Raw genomic sequence first — 20,489 nt, 5'->3', positions numbered from 1 at the left:
AAACTAAAAATCCACGGTTCAGAGCTCTGTTGTACTGCCTCAGGCCTCCTCAGAACCCGACTCCAGTGTAGGATGTCTCCTTTTTAAAAAACATCTTGTTTTATAAGCATACAAGGAGCAATAATAATCCTCCAAAATAGGAGCCTGATTTAAAACCCATTGAAGTGAATGGAGAGCGTCCCTTTTGAATTCAGTGGCCACTGGGTTAGGGGCCCTGTGTGCCCAGAAGATATCTCCTTCTCAAGTATTTGAGCTCTGTAAGTATGTTACAAGTCCTTGTCTCACTTTGAATGTTAAGAAGAGAAGGCAGAAACTTTCTAAGGCAAAACCAATACTATGTTAAGGAGAGTTCTTTGTTTGGGCAGTAGGGATGGCAGAAGTTACTCAGATGTTTAAACAGAAAAATACTGTAATATGGCCCAGATCCTTAGCTGTACTGCAGCCATTTTGTGTTGACCTGCTGGCACAAAGGGACCCTGTAGACTTCTAGCAGACCATGGGAGGGTTACCCCAGTGTAGGGGGACCCCTCCAGGGGCATGGAGCCAATGTAGTAGTAAGAGGTCTGGTCTGGTCTGGGTTAAGGGGATGAGGCCAAGGTGTTCTTGTGACCTATTGTTTCCTGGCTTCTATGTTGGCCCATTTTGACTTTTGGCAGCCAGTGCAAGTTAGCTCACACCTCAGACTGCTCTATCTCACATAGGGGACAAGATCAGTGCACTACTCTAAAGCCACCTTTGTGATGCCCTCTTGAGGTGCCCTGTGTGCCTCTTGGTCAGTGCTGAGGATCTGGCCCTGTACAGCTACTGTTTGCTGGTCTTTGGAACACATTCTGATAAGAAGAATTATAAGCAGGGAAAATAGTTGTCTCCATTTTTAAGCATACCACTTTTTCTAATCCAGTCTTTACAAACTACTCTCATAGGTTGTCTCTTTCCCAGCATTCCTTCCCTTTAACAGACTACTTCACTGACACAAGTTAGGAAACCCCTCTGGCTGGGGATGAGAAGCATGATGACAGGTACATTAAGAAAGTGGATGGACACAGGTTAGGATCATTAGGTTAGAATCCCTCTATGCTGGAAGCTGGGTGCAAAGCTGTACATTGATATACCCTGCCCTTCGCTAAGTCGTGGCTTGGTCACTATTTGACTAAAGATGCAGAGGAAAAGTATATATATCGTATATGGCTGCAGCAATTGTGTTGTTAATTGGCCTTTCGAATTGGACAGATTGTATGAAATCCTGAGCCTTTGGCTAGGGCACACCCCCAGCTCTTTGGAGGATATTTTCAGTAGGCAATACTGCTTTTTATTAGATGCCTTCACCTCCCCATTTGGGCCTGTGATATGTTTAAAGACCATTTGTACACCAGGCGTAAGGGTGAAGTTGGCTTTGATGATTAAGAAAAAAATCCAACTAGTCATTCAAGTGCATCCTGCATTTTTTATTATGTAAATAATATATCTATTATTTCATTTTAAAACAGCAAGGCAAACCCTTGTTAGTGCACATGGCATGTAACTGTCTGAATAACACAGCTAAATTGTGACAGACTCTGCCCTGCTTAGGGGGACACCTTCTCTCCTGGCACTGCTCCTGGTGCACAGGGATAACAGATTAATCAACCATGTGCCCCGATATAGACAGGATGGAGTGGGAAGGGGGCGGGGCAAAGCAATGATCCAGTTATTTATCCTCCCACTTTTAGGCATCTCGCTCCCCAGTGGGGAAATGGAATGAACAACGTCTTCACTCCCCAGAACTCAGGGAGCGAAGGGACTGCTACTGTGAGAGGACCTTGCACAGGCATGCAAGGAGGTAGATGAGGGGAGAGGGTTGGACTAGATGATCTCCTGAGGTCCCTTCCAACCCTGATATTCTATGATTCTAAGGTGAGTCTTCTTGCACGTCCCTCTGCCCCTGTGCACCCATGGGAGTGCTTCATAGAATCTGGCCTTGTATAGACAACTTTGCAATCTTTCTATTGCAAGTTTTCTACAGAAAGCACACAGGACGATGGGAACACCCTTTCTAGTCATTCCAAGGGGTCCTGCAGGTGGGCCTGATGACTAACTGATACGGATCCTTTCCAAGCACACACATGGGAGCAAATGACTTTTTCTGTAATCTCTGTTTGCAAAACCGATGTGTCTAGAGTAAAGAACAACAGGGCTAAATTCAGCCCTGGTAAAGTGAGTGCCATTCTAGTACTGCAAGGGAGTCCCGCCCACTTATCCTGAGCCTGAGTCTGGCGCAGTCTGCACATGGTTATATAAGGAGTCAGTGGAGTCCCATTACAGTTGTTTGCCACCGATCTGTTGTTTACAAGTTAGAACAATTATTTTTAATATCTTTATATATGGCTGTTTTGCCCCTGCTGTTTAAAGCCCCAGTCCAAGGCCTATTCAAGTGAGTGAGGGTCCTTCTACCAGCCCAAGGTGTGCCCTCAGTAGTGTTATTTATTCAGTGATTGCTGTCTCTGGGGAGTAAGAGCAGGTCACCTGCTATCTTTGGTGGGAGGCATGGCCGAACTGCAGCCTCTCCTCAAACCCTTGCTGTCTCCAAGAAAGGTGCTTTGTTCAGGGGCATCACAGGCCAGCAGTGGCCTCCTCTCAGATGTCCCTCCTGTGACCCGAGGAAAGGGCTGGGCTGCCTCACAGGATCCCATCCATCTCTGAATGGGAAAGTTGATGGTCAGTAAATGATCTCTTACGCTTCCTTTGGATGGAGACAGCAGGCACCTGGTGCTCCTGGCTATAGCTGGGCCTAGAAGCAGAGACCATTTCAGGTGCATTTTATTTCCTTAGGCAAGCACTTAAAACAGCTGCCTATGTTCCTCATCTGGGATTGGATCCTGCACAGCAAAGGTGTCTATTGTTGTGTACATACGTGCCAGGTAAATAGTGATGAGTAGGGCAGGAAGCAAAGAGGAACCTGAGCCTGTATTATTGAGAATGCTGCAGTGTGACCTCTAGACTGTGTACAGTGGATTACACCTTCAGCTCCCAGCAACACTGGTGTAAATCTGGAAGGAGCTCTATTGAATTCAGTGGATTTACACTGGCATAAAGCTGGAGTAACTGGGAGCAGAATCTGGCCCTAGCCAGTGCTTCTCTTTCCTTGCGCCGGCACTCACAAATGCATTGGAGTGCAACAACCTTGTGCTCCCTACCGTGCACTCTTCAGACTCAGAGACAGGCAGGATCAATGCCAGACTGTCAGTGATACACAGAATTTGAAAACAGGGAATAGGTCTTTGAACCACAGCAGAGCCCTTCAAGTGTTCCCTCCCTGCCTGAAAAGCAAAAGCAGCACAGCAATTCCTTTGGAAGGGGAAGGGGAATACACAGCAGAGATGAAAACAGAGATAAAAGTGATATTGCAAATGTGATCTCGGCCCCCGTTGGACCATTCTGTGGGGATGGAGAAGCGAAGCCCTACCACAGTCTGAAAATTCCTACATCAACAGTAGGCCTTGGTAATGCAAATCCCTTTGAGGGCACAGCAGGGAGCCCAAGTTATGGTGCTCCAGCACAAGTGTCAGGGAAGGGTGGTGTAAGGGTTTTTAAAAATGGAAGAAGACAAATAAAGTTAAGCCCGAAGTAAAGTCCTCTGCATTCAGTGGGTGTCTCATGCTCTTGAATGCCTGCTCTCTGACTCTCCAGGGTGTGGGTTAAAAAGGAACTGGATGTGGGGGACTCAGGATGGCAGGGTCTGGGGAGACAAGGCTTTTTCACAAGCCTGATCAAGCTAATAATCAGACTTCATATTAAGGTTCTGTTTATATAGGGTTACCAAATGGTTACTATATGTTATAAGCATGTTGGAGTATGGGTTATTGATGATTATAAACCATTGTTATAAGCAATCACTTAACCTAACGGACTCTATAACAATTTATATAAAACACCTATTGACCATTTATTAACCCTTTATGAACCATTTTAAAATGGAACCTTCATATCAAATGCAACCAAGTTAATGAGGCTCTTAGCTACCCTTAGTCTTGCCATTAAGCAGGAGTAGTGTGGAAGCTGCACAGCCATGCTTTCATTGATAAGCGTTCAGTTGTTCCTGCACCCAGCACCCCGGTTCCGTTAATCATTTTTTGCTCTATGGTAAGCATAACACACCCCACCTATGCTGGGATGATTCAGGTACAAAGAATTCAGCCTGATGTCTGGGTCCTGAGGAGGACCCATTTTCCTCTCCCTAGAGATGCAATCAATGTTCTAATGGTCACTGCCTTTCCTATCAGCTTCCAGAACAGAACAAAAAAGGGAAATGTGCTCACCCAGATGTACATAGAATAAATGGGATGAGTGGCACCAGTTGAGTTAGTCCCTGCCTTTCAAGGCACGTAGAGATTATAACCAATTTACTAAGTGTTAGCTTTTGTAGAACACTGATTTTGGGTTTTGATCTTGGTGCTCTTCCATTTGTAACCGGGAGTGCAGTACGTGTAAACTCACACAAGCAAAGTAATGAATTCCTAGCTAACAGTGCACTGCCACAGCGGAAGGCTTTCTGAGCTGGGTGGCATGTTCAGATGCTGTTTGAGAACAATGCCCCTCTGCCGTGTACATTGGCCAAACCGGACAGTCTCCACGCAAAAGAACAAATGGACACAAATCTGACATCAGGAATCATAACATTCAAAAACTGGTAGAACACTTCAACCTCTCTGGCCACTCAGTAGAAGATTTAAGGGTGGCAATTTTATAACAGAAAAGCTTCAAAAACAGACTCCAAGGAGAAACTTGAAGCTGAGCTTGAATTAATATGCAAAGTAGATACCATTAACTTGGGTTTGAATAGAGACTGGGAGTGGCTGGGTCATTACACATATTGAATCTATTTCCCTATGTTAAGCATCCTCACACCTTGTCAATTGTCTAAATGGGCTTAGATAAATGGGATTATCACTACAAAAGTAAAGGAGTACTTGTGGCACCTTAGAGACTAACCAATTTATTTGAGCATGAGCTTTCGTGAGCTACAGCTCACTTCATCGGATGCATCTTCTACACTTTCCACAGTATGCATCCGATGAAGTGAGCTGTAGCTCACGAAAGCTCATGATCAAATAAATTGGTTAGTCTCTAAGGTGCCACAAGTACTCCTTTTCTTTTTGCGAATACAGACTAACACGGCTGTTACTCTGAAACCTGTCACTACAAAAGTTTTTTTCTCCTGCTGATAATAGCTCATCTTAACTAATTAGCCTCTCATAGTTTGTATGGCAACTTCCAACTTATCTATATGTGTATATATATATATACATATATATCTTCTTACTATATGTTCCATTCTAATCATTTGATGAAGTGGGCTGTAGCCCATGAAAACTTATGCTCTGATAAATTGGTTAGTCTCTAAGGTGCCACAAGTACTCCTGTTCTTTTTGTTTGAGAACAGAGGATACAGATTTATAGTTCACCGTCTGTGAATAATAAAGATAATGCAGGATTAGCTCCAGTGTGTATGGTTATGAACCTGTCTCCACAACAACAAGGTAAAATTATTGTTCCCTGCAAGGCCACAAAAATTCACCACTGGGCTTAGGAAGATACTTTATTACAGCTCTGCAGGTTTCCTTGTACCACACGACAAGGAATAATTGCTTTTGTTACATGTGAGAAAGGACATTTTTCACATATGTTAGTATCTGAAGCCCTACTTACCAACTTCATCCCTGATGTTTGCAAGCTCAACTGACAACTCCTTTTCTTTCACAAGGGCACTTTCATTCTGTTAAAAAAAATAAAAGGATATGTATAGTGTTAGGATATAGATATTCAGGCCTGTCTGTAAAGGCCTATACCTTAAGAATTTAGGTATACATTTATCATTTAGCTAGTTATAGAGGTATAAAAGAAAGAATCAAAATCACTGTCTGCCTATGTAAGGGCCTTCTCTCACTGTGACGTCTGAGGCCCTGGTCTTAGGCTAAGGCCTTTGGCTAAGCTGCAGAGGCAGCCATAAGTTGGGAAGCGAACGGTCACATCCTCACATTCCAAACTAGTCATCTTGAAATAAGGCAATCTGGGGCTGTTAGGAAGGTGATCCGATCTATCACCTCCAGAGAAAGGGAAGAGCCTAGAAGATGTAAAAGGAAATTTAGTTTGATAGTTTTCTGTTTGGTAAGAACTCACTTATCAATAGACACAGCTGGGAAACACTTATGTCTTTACAGATGTAGTTGTGAAATCCTCACTTCTGTATTGTTTTGTCATTATAGTTTCCCCTTTATGATTGTTTATTTGCATGGTCTCTGTCTGGTTCTGTGATTGTTTCTGTCTGATGTATAATTAATTTTGTTGGGTGTAAACTAATTAAAATGGTGGGATATAACTGGTTAGCTAATCATGTTACAATATGTTAGGATTGGTTAGGTAAATTTCAGTAGAATGATTGGTTAAGGTATAGCTAAGAATATTACTATATAAATTAGGGGCAAACAGGAAGTAAATTGGGATTCGAAAATAAGGAAAAAGGAACTTTGATTTAAGCTTGCTGGAAGTTCACCCAATAAACATTGAATTGTTTGCACCTTCGGGTATTGTTGCTCTCTGTTCATGCGAGAAGGACCAGGGAAGTGGGAGAGTGAAGGAATAAGATCTCTAACATCTAGTTCCTCGATTTATCCCAGATAAGCACTTTCACATGTTTATTTACTAAGCTGGATTAGGTAAATTCTTCAGATCTAGTTTTGTAATTATTATGAACTAATTCTCTTTTAAAAAGAAAAGGAGTACTTGTGGTACCTTAGAGACTAACCAATTTATTTGAGCATAAGCTTTTGTGAGCTACAGCTCACTTCATCGGATGTAGCTCACGAAAGCTTATGCTCAAATAAATTGGTTAGTCTCTAAGGTGCCACAAGTACTCCTTTTCTGTTTGCAAATACAGACTAACAAGGCTGTTACTCTGAAACCTCTCTTTTAAAACCAACTGTGGAAGCCAGCATTGACATAATCATGTTTCACGGAAGACTAAGGAATACAATATTATATTTACACACACATCTGTATTTGCAAGTCAGTGTTTGTGCGTGTCTGTGTTCCAGTTTGTGTGGACAGCACATATAAAATGGTATTAATGATATTCATATAGACAAACATATTTGTGTCCCTGCATATAGCAATATAGCTAGATCTAGATAGTGCAATATACACATACACATAAATCGGACTGTGTATATTAATATATTTATAGCATTATGTGGATAGTATACACAGTACACACACAAATACCAGTAATAATCCGACTTTCAAGTCTATATTTCCAGCTTTATGCATGGATATGGTACATTTTAATTAGACCAGAAGAAAAAAGACCACCTCAAAAAAGGAACCCCTGAATTCTTTTAACATACAACAAAGAATTAAGACAGACATTTAGCCGGAAGAATATAAAACATATTTATATTGGCAATACTAAGATGTCTCTACTAAAGAGTAAGGATTTTGGTAGCAGATATTTCATAAGAGCTGAATGAATCATGCGAGAAAGCTATCTGCAGGGAAATCCACAGGAGAGTGATTTAGTACAAGTGATCCCAGAGTAACAGCATGCACATAAAGCCACTTTTAAATTGGAATGTACCCTGTGATACATTAGGGAGGAGACAAAGGAACATATCCTACTGGGAACGTCACCAATGATTAGGAAAACTAAATCAAGCTACTATATAAATATGCCCCCAGCAAGGAGAGAACCAGAGTCTTTAAAAGGCACTACAGAAAAATCATATTCAGGGGAACATCCAAGGTAGTAGCAAATTCAATGGAAAGGAATCCCAGCAAGTAAACTGGTCAGCACTATGCAGGGCTGAAGGGAATCCAGGCACTTTAAGGACCAGTTCAGCAGCAGGCACTATGAAACATATGGCAGAAAGCTGGTGATTCTGTAACCGATTTTTATTTCCCTGCAGTCCAACAGTTAACTGAACAAAAATTTTAACAGAAATACATGAAAAAAAGATAAAATTAAGAGCTAGAGAAGGAACTTTCTATAAAAAGAGCAGAAATACCGATAAAAAAAAAAAGATTAATAGACTCCCCCTCCAGTCCCTGTTGTTTCTTCTTTAGCCTGCAGTGAGCACAATCCCTGTGCAACCTTCCTGTGCTCCTATGTGTTCTGCTCTCACACTGCCTCTGTAATCAGCATGTCTCAGCAAAGCCTCTCCCACCCGGTGCTTGTCTCTATGACACTACACCATTTGACTGGTTTTAGGCCATCTTGGATGAACTGTAGCAAGCATTTTGAGAAGAAAGAAAAAAGGAAAATATATATTGTTCTAAAATCTAGGCCATATTTTAGAGTAGAAACCACATGTACATACACAAACATACAAATGATTTATAGTCTTAGAAAAGAGCTAGAAATAATTTTAAATGTGCTATTTTATGGTTGGGAGCAGACTGTAGTCGGGGTGATTCTGCAGCCCCTTTTCATTGCCACAGAACTGCAGAGCACCACAGTCCCCCCACAGATGCACAGATGCATCCGATGAAGTGAGCTGTAGCTCACGAAAGCTCATGCTCAAATAAATTGGTTAGTCTCTAAGATGCCACAAGTACTCCTTTTCTTTTTGCGAATACAGACTAACACGGCTGTTACTCTGAAAACAGTCCCTAAGAAATCCAGGGCCTGATTTCCATTCACACTTAGGTCACTTTACACCACTCTGGCAGTGTGGAGGGGCCTCAAAGTGGGAGTGATTTATATTTACACCCACTTAAAGGTCCTTTTTACTTGACTGCAGCAGTGTAAAATGGCCTTAACTTAAATAATTCAGCTGGTTTAAACTCTTAGTAAATGTGATGGCGATATCATAAAATATCCAACACAAACAATCAACAAGAATTAGAAGGTCCAATTTATCAGAATATATTATATATCTGCTATCAAATATGTTCCAACCATTAGTCAGTGAGTGTGATACTGTCACCACACTCACTTGTCTATCCACTGCTGCCAGGCTGTCTGTTACCACCCACTTCGGCTTCCAACCAGTGCTTTCATACACCAACCAGTGTATGTTCCAACTCAACCTTCCTCCTCCTCTTCTAGTTTGTTCCTCAGTTTTTGGGTTGGGAACCAGCAGCAGGTAAGCAGGTGGCACTGGGCACGCTACACTGGGTATCAGTGAAGGTTTCTGGAAGTGGGGAGACCAAGTGAGTTGAGATTTGTGACCTGCCCTGCCTATGTCCTGCACCAGACTTGGACTGAGTGGTACTTTAAAAAAAATAATGTTTTAAACACTATGTGAATGAAAGGACAATATTTACTGGCTAAACTTCTATAGCTGTTAAGGTCAGTTTATGCCATAGGGCAGCGTTTCTCAACCTGGGGTCCGCGGACCCCTGTGGGTCCCTGAGGGTACTCCAGGGGGTCCGTGGGCCCTGCTGAGAAACTCCTCCCCATCCCTCAACTCCTCCCCCTGCCTCCCAGCATGTCGGGGAACACGCTTCCTACCTGTCCCAGCTCCGTTCCACTCCCGGAAGCGGCCAGCACAAGCGGCCCTGGGGAGCCTAGCCACTATGGATGTAGAAGCCCTCTACACCAACATTCCACACAAAGATGAACTACAAGTCATCAGGAACAGTATCCTCGATAATGTCACAGCAAACCTGGTGGCTGAACTTTGTGACTTTGTCCTCACCCATAACTATTCCACATTTGGGGACAATGTATACCTTCAAATCAGCGGCACTGCTATGGGTACCCGCATGGCCCCACAGTATGCCAACATTTTTATGGCTGACTTAGAACAACGCTTCCTCAGCTTTCATCCCCTAATGCTCCTACTCTACTTGTGCTGCATTGATGACATCTTCATCAACTGGACCCAGGGAAAGAAGCCCTTGAGGAATTCCACCATGATTTCAACAATTTCCATCCCACCATCAACCTCAGCCTGGACCTGTCCACACAAGAGATCCACTTCCTGGACACTACAGTGTTAATAAGTGATGGTCACATAAACACCACCCTATACCGGAAACCTACTGACCGCTATACTTACCTACATGCCTCCAGCTTTCATCCAGACCACACCACAAGATCTGTTGTCTACAGCCAAGCTCTACGATACAACCGCATTTGCTCTAACCTCTCAGACAGAGACAAACACCTATAAGATCTCTATCAAGCATTCTTACAACTACAGTACCCACCTGTTGAAGTGAAGAAACAGACTGACAGAGCCAGAAGAGTACCCAGAAGTTACCTACTACAGGACAGGCCCAACAAAGAAAGTAACAGAACGCCACTAGCCATCACCTTCAGCCCCCAACTAAAACCTCTCCAACGCATCATCAAGGATCTACAACCTATCCTGAAGAACGACCCATCACTCTCACAGATCTTGGGAGACGGGCCAGTCCTTGCTTACAGACAGCCCCCTAGCCTGAAGCAAATACTCACCAGCAACCACACACCACACAGCAGAACCACTAACCCAGGAACCTATCCTTGAAACAAAGCCCATTGCCAACTCTGTCCAGATATCTATTCAGGGGACACCATCATAGGGCCTAATCACATCAGCCACACTATCAGAGGCTCGTTCACCTGCACATCTACCAATGTGATATATGCCATCATGTGCCAGCAATGTCCCTCTGCCATGTACATTGGCCAAACTGGACAGTCTCTACGTAAAAGAATAAATGGACACAAATCAGACGTCAAGAATTATAACATACAAAAACCAGTTGGAGCACACTTCAATCTCTTTGGTCACTCGATTACAGACCTAAATGTGGCAATTCTTCAACAAAAAAACTTCAAAAACAGACTCCAACAAGAGACTGCTGAATTGGAATTAATTTGCAAACTGGATACAATTAATTTAGGCTTGAATAAAGACTGGACGTGGATGTGTCATTACACAAAGTAAAACTATTTCCCCATGCTTATTTCCTTCCCCCCACCCCACTGTTCCTTATAGGTTCTTGTCAACTGCTGGAAATGGCCTACCTTGATTAGCACTACAAAAGGTCGTCCCCCCCCCCCCCCCCGCTCTCCTGCTGGTAATATCTCACCTTACCTGATCACTCTCCTTACAGTGTGTTTGGTAACACCCATTGTTTCATGTTCTCTGTGTATATAAATCTCACCACTGTATTTTCCACTGCATGCATCTGATGAAGTGAGCTGTAGCTCACGATAGCATATGCTCAAATAAATTTGTTAGGCTCTAAGGTGCCACAAGTCCTCCTTTTCTTTTTGAGGATACAGACTAACATGGCTGCTACTCTGAAAAGTGCGATGTCTAGCTAACCTGCAGAGGGAAAAAGTGAGGCTTGTGAAGTCCAGAGTGGCATACTTGTGCTGCCAGTGGCTAGTAGCTGGGGATATTTTCCCCTGGTGGGCATAGACAAGGCTCCCTCCTGCTGCAAGCAGGCGACAGTGATTCACTCCAAATATCTTGGTTAACCCTGCAAAGTGTCATTACACAAAGTAAAACTATTTCCCCATGTTTGTTTCCCCCCCGCCCCCACTGTTCCTCACACGTTCTTGTCAACTGCTGGAAATGGCCCACCTTGATTATCACTACAAAAAGGTTGGGTTTTTTGTCCCCTCCCCTCCCCCCGGCTGGTAATAGTTCATCTTAACTGATCACTCTCCTTACAGTGTGTACGGTAACACCCATTGTTTCACGTTCTCTGTGCGTATAAATATCTTCTTACTATATGTTCCATTCCATGCATCCGATGAAGTGGGCTGTAGCCCACGAAAGCTTATGCTCAAATAAATTTGTTAGTCTCTAAGGTGCCACAAGTCCTCCTGTTCTTTTTACACCGCTTTTGTTTACTAGAGTGAACAGTAAACCCATCAGCATTGTTACATGATATTTGTTTTGCAGTAATGCCTGGAGGCCTGAGTCAGGACTGGAGACCCCACTACACTAGGCAGCGTGCAAAGTTTTGTTGAATAAAACACACAAAGAGGTGAGCTGAACTGGTTGAGAAGTGTATGGGTATGTTCAATGCTCCTCTGCTTCCGCCAAGCGCTCTCTGTTGGTGACAGTATACTGGCAATCTTGAGTGCTGTTTCCCAAAGCAGCAGCCCTGAACAGGATCCCCTTTATGCAGAACATCACAGCAATAGCCAATACCGGTTGACTAACACAGTGGGGTCATTTTAAGAAGAATTTTAATGGTGATACAGTCAATAGAGATGTAATAGATTTGTGGGGGCTGGAGGGGCAGGGCTCCAGGCAGAGCGTGAGGGGGTACACTGGCTATTTTATTGCCAGGTACACTGCTGAAGCTGGGCAGCACTTACTTGTCTCACCAGCTCTCACCTTTTCAAACAAAATCTATTTAATGCAAGGAAGAACTACATAAACCAATGATAAACACATACATACATACCAAAGTCAGACCGACACTTGTTATTATTCTACTTAAATGAAGTCACTGAAAAATAAGTAAATAATTATGACGTTTTTGCAAAAAAAAGAGAGAGTGTTAAAAATGGAACTTCAGCAAATTTCTGCCAAGTTATTTATCTTACAGTTAAAATTAACAAAACTAAAATAAAATCCCGTGATGAAACCCAGCATGAATGAATGCATAAGCTCTCTTCATAGGATCATTTTATGCTAACTTGTAACTTGAAGTGGTGAAGGAGTTCACACACCTGGGGTCCACAATCGCAGTCAACCTTTCACTTGAAATGGAACTCAACGTTTGCATTGGAAAAGTCACCACAACAATGTCTAGACTGAACAAAAGGGTCTGGCAAAATAACAAATTGACAGAACACACAAAGATCTATGTGTATCGTGCATGGGTTATCAGCACACTTTTGTATAGGAGTGAGACATGGCCTTTTACGCTCATCAGGAAAAAAGACTCAACAGGTTTCATGTGCGTTGCCTTCGTCGAATCTTTGGAATCTCCTGGAAGGACAGAGTCACCAACACTGAGGTGCTCAAGCGGGCCAGCACACCCAGCATGCAAACACTCCTCATACAGAGACACCTCCACTGGCTTGGGTATGTGTGCCAAATGAATGATGGGTGCATCCCAAAGGACATCCTCTACGGTCAATTGGCATTTGGAAAAAGACCCAAAGGATGCCCCAAATTGCATTTCAAGGTCGTGTGCAAGCAAGACTTCAAAGAAATGGACATGGATGTGAACAACTGGGAAGATCACACTCAAGACTGCAGCCTTTGGAAACAAGAGCTTAACAAAGGTCTCCGGAGTTATGAGAGGAAGCCATCCAGCTTAGCAGAGGGGAAAAGAGCTTGCAGAAGGCAGAGCCCAAAGGGTCAAAACATCACCTTTAAACGTGACAGATACGGCAGAGATTGTGTCTCTTGAGTGGGTCTCTTCAGCCACAGATGCCATAACACCAACTGAGTAAATTCTTTACCTCTCAGGGGAACATATCCATAGTCTCTCGAGATTGAAAGATGCCTGCTACTACTAGAGTGCTAGGAATAGAAGACATAGGACTGGAAGGGACCTCTTGGGTCATCGAGTCCAGACCCCTGCTATCACAGGCAACCCTGTCATATGGTCCTGTTCATGAATTTATCAAACTCCATCTTAAAACTAGTTGTGTTGTTTGCCCCCACTATTCCTATTGAAAGGCTTATCCTACTCTTGGAGATGACTGATATATTGATTACTCTTTCCAAAATAAAAACGTTTTCTCTGAATGTGTTATGCTCTCTGAGTACAGAGGATGTGCAATAACTAGACACTGGGTTCACCCATATAAAGACCACAGTGCTACCACTCTTAGCATCCCCTGGGCTCTGCACTGTCAGTAATAGCCCAGTTTATTTATTGGCCAGAGATTTCTGACTGCCTTCCTGGATCTTGTTTAGCTGGTTGCTGGATGTGAGATGTGTAGATTAAATTCAGTGCCAAATTTTAAAATACCCCTCTTTGAAAAAGTTTTTTTTCTCTTTATTAGAACAATGCCACATACATTCAATTTTCCAATTCATTATAAACATCCTTGAGAAATAGCCCTTGATTTCCTTTGACCCTTTAACTGATGGTTTAGAGATTTGCCTTTGGTTTCTCTCTCTGACAGAGGAGATAGGTATGGCATTAGCTAATCTTCATAACAACCAAGAATATCCTGGATGTGCAGTGAACTCACAAATCCCTGACATGTTCTATTATCTTAATTTGCTTTGTCCGTGGTACATTATGTGTTTGGACTGGAGATATTTGTGAGACCAGTGTAAATACTACACTAATATGAAATGAAAAAGCCTCTCTTCATCTTCATCAACACGACTCTACTCAGAGCCACTACTTCAATCCTGGTAAATAAAGCCAGCAAATCAGAGATTCTAGCACCAGTTAAACTAAACAGGACTGCAAAGTCAAACTGAATCCGATGAGAAAACACAGCATCATCACATCCAGTGCTGAGGTTCAGTTGGGTCTAGTGTCAAAAACATCACTACTTTTACATAACTCCCCTAAACAAAAGCTAACGTCTGCCACAATAAATGTGTAAGCATCAAAATGAACATGACAGACCACTGAATTAATCCACCTCATTAATATTTATAGCAACAAAGAATATGTAACAGAAGACAAAGGAACAATCATGCTCCCTAGCCCTGAGCCTTAATAATCAAGCTTCATGACTAGAGGGCTCAAGGGATTAAAGGGATCTGTAGCCTTTTCTTCTCCAGGTCACCAGTTTGAACCCAGCCCCCCCCGGTGACAGCGGCCAAGGGCCAAATTCAGCTCCAGTGTAAAAAGGCCCAACTCCAGTGAAGCCAGTGCCACATCTCACGGTGTTTCCATTTCCACTAGATGAGAAGGGAATAAAACTATGAGCCTGATTGTACATTCCTCACTCAATCAAAACTCCCTTTGCACAGATTCCGACCTCACTTACATTGCTGTAAATCCAGAGTAACTCCAACAGAGTGACAAAAAAGAAAAAAACAATTCATCCAAATAAATAACAGCGGCTAATCACAGTGATAGGTTATGTCACCATCTGTGGTTAAGTGACTTGCAAGCTCAATTCTGCATCCAGGTACCAGGGTGACTGGGCATTTTTAAAATGCCTTGATATAACAGACAAAGAGATACACTATATTTATACCAGGGACAATGAAATGAGACACTGGGCAATTGGAAATTTGCCTCGTTAAGGCAGGCAGGATTGGGACCAAAGCTTATGGAGCCTGTTTTACACCAGTGTAACTGCACTGATTTCAACAGAGTTACACCAGGGTAAAGCTGAAGAGACCCACTGGAGAAACAGGCTCTCCATGTAAGCAGCCTCTGACTCCCTTGTATTCACGCAGCCTTATCAAGTGTGATTTTTGTTTTTGATAATTGTATTTGTATTGCTCAGAAGCATTTGCAGCTACATCCTATGAAGTAATGCACATAGTTACATTGCACATATTATGGACTGGTGCAAACTAAAAATATGGTCAAGATGTAGACGTAAACTGGAGTAATAATAATCATTATTATTATATTTACCAATATTGGTCTGTATCCTGTGACCCTTAGTCCTTATTCAGGCAGAAGTGTTGACTTCCAAAGGGATTTGCCCTGGAGAGCCTCTTATCTGAGGATCTCAGAGAAATACTAATTATTAAATCTCACTGCACCTTGTCAGGTTGGTAAATATTATTGTTCCCACTTTACGGATGGGTAAAATTACCCAGAGAGAGGTGTAGAGAATTGCCAGGTGCTACTTGGGAAGTCAGCAGCAGCTGGGAACTGAATATGGGAGTCCTGACACCCTGTCTGTGCTCTTTCCTCAGACCATACTCCCTTCCGCCACAAGGTCTTTAAGAAGGACACTTTTGGTGTGTTATATTCCAAGTTATAACCATACATGTAGTACCACCCTGAGCATTTCTTCCATTTGAACTATACCTAGTACAAACATGCATTGCACACAGATGCTCTATAGCATTTGTGATTATAGCCACTGTTTTACGTCACCCCTCTGCACCTATTGCTTTGAAAATATTTCAGAATGTTTTAGTGTGGAAATGGTGCTTAGTCACCATTGTGCTTGATTCACAGTCACTTGGAGCAAGGTCTTATATTATCATTGGAAGGGCAAGCAGACACATTCATAATACTCTTACAGCAATAAATATTTCAGCTGATTCTTGAAGACGCAATAATGAAATCCCATTGCAACTGATGTTCATAAGGACTATCTTCCTTTCCAAAAAGGGGTGACTTTAAAAGTGCCATTTTAATCATACTAGATAGCAGGCAACCTCCCCCCATAATTCCCCTTAGGTTAAAGTTCCCAAGCAGAACTGATCACCAGGATGTTCCCCGGTGACTATATTTTAATGAGTTTTATATTAAACCATATATTTTCCTTAACCTGGCAGGCAACATACCTCAAGCTATATCTGAATGTATATTAAATAAATGGGAGGCAGGGAGAGCTTTTCATTAGACCTATTATACGGATCTTTCAAAAATCCAGCCTTTTATGAAATATACTGTACCAGCAAGTGTTCCTGCCAAGATATTTTCTATTAAGCAAATTAAAATCATATGTACATTCCCTTCCTGTTCTGTATATGCTCAGAAATCTAGGCAAGTGTCCAAAAGAATAGTATGACGAGCTACATGTTAGAACTGACATACAAATTCTCTCCCACATGCTATCCTCTAACTACCTGTGGCTATGATCTTGCTCTTGGTATTAACACATGTAACACAGTTCAGATCAGTGTTCAAGGTTTTGCTTGTCTACAGATTCACCCTGACAAAGGAAAATATATAGTTTGCCTTGTTTCTTTTCTAATGGATTCTATAATGTCAGAAAAGGAGGAACAACAGAGAGGTAAAATCTTAGGACAGTATGAGAATGAATAATCTCTGCAAGTGAAAAGCTAACTTTAAAACTCCATGCAGGGATCCTGCATAACTCGAGCTCTGAAGGTCTATGAAAAATGTATGAAAATCATAACGACAAATCAAGGCAGCTGTAACTAGAGCCCATGTCCCTGGTACCTTATTGTTTTATGAAAATGCAATTGTCACTTTGAGACTGCAGGATAAAATTATGTAAGGCACTGCAGTGTATGTGAAACCAATGGTTTGATTTGATACTAATGAATGAGAAGTCAGCACATTCTAAATAAGATGAGCATTACACCCATTTTAGTTACGCCAGGCACATTACCTACATTAGCTAGAGGAAGGAGCACAGATTTAATCAGCGTAACGGCTAGCTCTCTGCCCTTTCAATGAAGCATAAAAAGGAAGATGCAAAGTACCGTCTTGTCCAGGCACTGAAGGCAGTAATAAAGCTTGCAGCAGCACTGGCCCATCCTGGCAGGCTTGCTGAAAAGGAAACCAGCTTCATTCAGAGTGAAATTCCCAGGCAGCAGTAATGTCACAAAAGGCAGGTGCACACTGCTGCAGGCTGCCACAACTTGCATGTGGTCCCCTCAGCTACCTCATTTCTCTTAATAACTTCGGGAATCCAGAAGAAGGAGGTATAGGAAGAGGAGGCGGAGCATGCAGAGAGTGAGCAGCGTGTCAGCATCCTGATGTAAGAAGGGAGAGTCACTTTGCCACTAGAAGGTTCAGAGTGAGGCAGATCAATAGAGACACAATAATAGAGCCTTTATGAATTTCATCACCTCCGAGGACAGCCAGACTTTCCCTGCAAACTAATGGCCATCAGCTTGCCCTACTCAAGCCTCTTCAGCATTATGATCTGGTTTATCGGACACGTTTGCCCACAAAAGACAGTAACGAAGAACACGATAACATGAATGTATACAAGCAAAGCAAAAAAGGAAAAAGATTTTGAAACTTAACAGAGTAAGCACAAAATACAGTGGAATCTAGCTGCGGATCCATGTTCCCCATAAAAGGTGGGTCTTTATTGTCCTGGTCCTCAAAGTTGCATTGAGTTATTTGCAACGATGATAATAATAATACTGTGCAATTATATACTGCCTTTAATCCAAACATCTGCAAATTCTTTATAGATTCATAGATATTTAGGTCAGAAGGGACCATTATGATCATCTAGTCTGACCTCCTGCACAACGCAGGCCACAGAATTTCACCCACCACTCCTGTAAAAATCCTCACAACTATATCTGTGCTATTGAAGTCCTCAAATCGTAGTTTAAAGACTTCAAGGAGCAGAGAATCCTCCAGCAAGTGACCTCTGCCCCATGCTGCAGAGGAAGGCGAAAAACCTCCAGGGCCTCTGCCAATCTGCCCTGGAGGAAAATTCCTTCCCGACCCCAAATATGGCAATAAGCTAAACCCTGAGCATATGGGCAAGATTCATTCTTTCTTACAACATCGCTGTACCAGAAGGACGCACTATTTGTAGGGTTGTTGGGCGTCCATATTTCAACTGGAACACCCAGTTGAAAAGGAACCCTGGCGGCTCACCAACTGGGCCATTAAAAGTCCGGTCAGCAGCGCAGCGGGGGCCCGGGGTTATGGCAGGCTCCCTGCCTGCCCTAGCTCCGCGCAGCTCCCGGAACTGCCCACCAGTCCCTGCAGCCCCTAGACGCATGAGCAGCCAGAGAGGCTCCGTGTGTTGTCCCTGCCTTAGAGCCAGCTCCACAGCTCCCATTGGCCGGGAACTGTGACCAATGGGAGCTGTGGGGGCGGCGCCTGCGGGCATGAGGGCAGCACATGGAGCCTCTCTGGCTGCTCATGAGTCTAGGGGGCTGTAAGGACCTGGCAGCCACTTCCCAGGAGCCATGGTAAGTGCCGCCGGGATCCTGTACCCCGAAACCTCTCCCGTACCCCAACCCTCTGCCCCAGCACGGAGTCCCTTCCCACACCCAAACTCCCTCCCAAAGCCTGCACTCTGCACCTCCCCAACACCCCAAACCCTGGCCCCCTCATCCCCAGCCCCACCCCAGAGCCCACACCCCCAGCTGGAGCCCTCACACCCTTGCAGCCCAACCCCAGCCCAGAGCTCCCCTGCACTCCAAACCCCTCATCCCCAGCCCCACCCCAGTGCCCACACCCCCAGCCAGAGCCCTCACCCACCTCCTGCAGCCCAACCCCCTGCCCTAGTCTGGTGAAAGTGAGTGTGGGTGGGGAGTGTGAGCAGTTGAGGGAAGGGGGATGGAGTGAATGAGCGGAGCAGGGCATTGGAGAAGGGGGGTAGGCGCAGGGCCTCAGGGAAGGGGTGGAGCAGGGGTGTTTGGTTTTGTGTAATTAGAAAGTTGACCACCCTAAGTATTTGCCCTGTTTTATGGCTGGGTAAACTGAGGCACGCTGTTGTGCTATGCTCAGTGACACACTGACAGCAAGTCAACGGCAGAGACAGGAACAGAAGACTTTTGGACTCCCAATCAATTGCTTTAACCACTAAGCCCTCTGTGCGGGTAGCATGATGCAGTGTATACGACCGTGGCTTGGGATTGGGAGACCTGGGTTCTGTTCCTGACTCTGAGACTGACATGCAGTGTGCTCTTCAGGGCCAGATTTCCCAGTAGGCACAGCAGGCCCATGCCTAGGGATGCCAGCATTTTAGGGGCACCACAAAATTCATATGTTGCTGCTCCTCAGTCCTGGCAGGGGGTGGGGCTGGCTGAGCGGGAGACAGCCCCACATAGCCCTGCTGGAGCACGCCTCGCTCAGCCTGGCGGACAGCGTCACCTCCCAGCAGGGCCAGGAGGCAGGGCTTGGGAAAGTGGGTCTCTGGAGGGGGAGTTTGTGGGGGCACTCTGGGCAGTGAGAGGGCAGGGGACGCTGGGCCGTGGGAGTCTGTGTGGGGCACTGGGAAGTTGTGGTGGGGCTGAGAGGGGAGCGCTGGGCAGTGGGGGGTCTGTGGGCAGGGGAGTGCTGGGCAGTGGGATGCCTAAATTTAAAAGTGGCAGGGTACCCAGGCCACTCACGGTGGTTAGGAACTCTGAGCTCCCCCGCAGCTCCCAGCTGCTTCCGAGTGGCAGGGGTCCCCGGAGCTCTGAATCGCTGAGGGCGGCGGGGTGACCCCACAGCTCCCTGCTGCCACAGGCAGTTTGGAGGGGAGCTCCAACCCCCTGCTCCTAGGGGCACCCAAAGTGTAAATCCAGCCCTGGTGATCTTGAGTAAGTGACTTCACCTCTGCATGCCTCACTCTCTGCATCTATAGAATGGGAATAATATTACCTCTTCTCCTTTGTAAAGCATTTAAGAGATTGAGGGATGAAACATGACATATAGGCACTAAGTATTATTATTATGGTATGAATGTGTTTGGTTTGCCTTTTTCTGCCTTTCAGAATTCCTCGCCCAAGCCTGAAACTCTAATTGCTGCTCTTTAGATTTGTAGACTGTGAATTTTCATTTATTTTGTTAGTTAGTTACTGGTGTTACATGAGATTTTTACACTAAATACATAATTGAGTCTGTGACTGCTTGTGAATTTTTATTTAGTTAATTACTGGTGTTAGATGAGATTTTGATGCTAAATACATAATTGAGTCTGTGACTGCTTGTGGCTGGGTAGTACAATCCATTAGAGT

At 44.0% G+C, this 20,489-nt stretch overlaps 1 protein-coding gene across 7 annotated transcripts in view; it reads right to left on the bottom strand.

Annotated features, from left to right (window-relative positions):
• Positions 1-20,489, bottom strand: part of MTUS2 (microtubule associated scaffold protein 2) — a 502,895-nt gene that overhangs the window by 48,296 nt on the left and 434,110 nt on the right. For all 7 annotated transcript variants that reach the window (XR_012158528.2, XM_073340921.2, XM_073340900.2 and 4 more), the window contains one exon: positions 5,686-5,752. Coding sequence is in view for 6 of the 7 variants with exons in the window: in XM_073340921.2 (XP_073197022.2) it covers positions 5,686-5,752 (67 nt within the window). In the remaining variant the exon portion in view is untranslated. The remainder of the gene's footprint in view (positions 1-5,685; positions 5,753-20,489) is intronic.

Source organism: Lepidochelys kempii, chromosome 1 (assembly GCF_965140285.1).
Source record: "Lepidochelys kempii isolate rLepKem1 chromosome 1, rLepKem1.hap1, whole genome shotgun sequence".
Classification (NCBI taxonomy): domain Eukaryota; kingdom Metazoa; phylum Chordata; order Testudines; family Cheloniidae; genus Lepidochelys; species Lepidochelys kempii.
The sequence above is the reverse complement of the archived record's forward strand: the minus strand, read 5'-3'. Positions and strand labels throughout refer to the sequence as shown.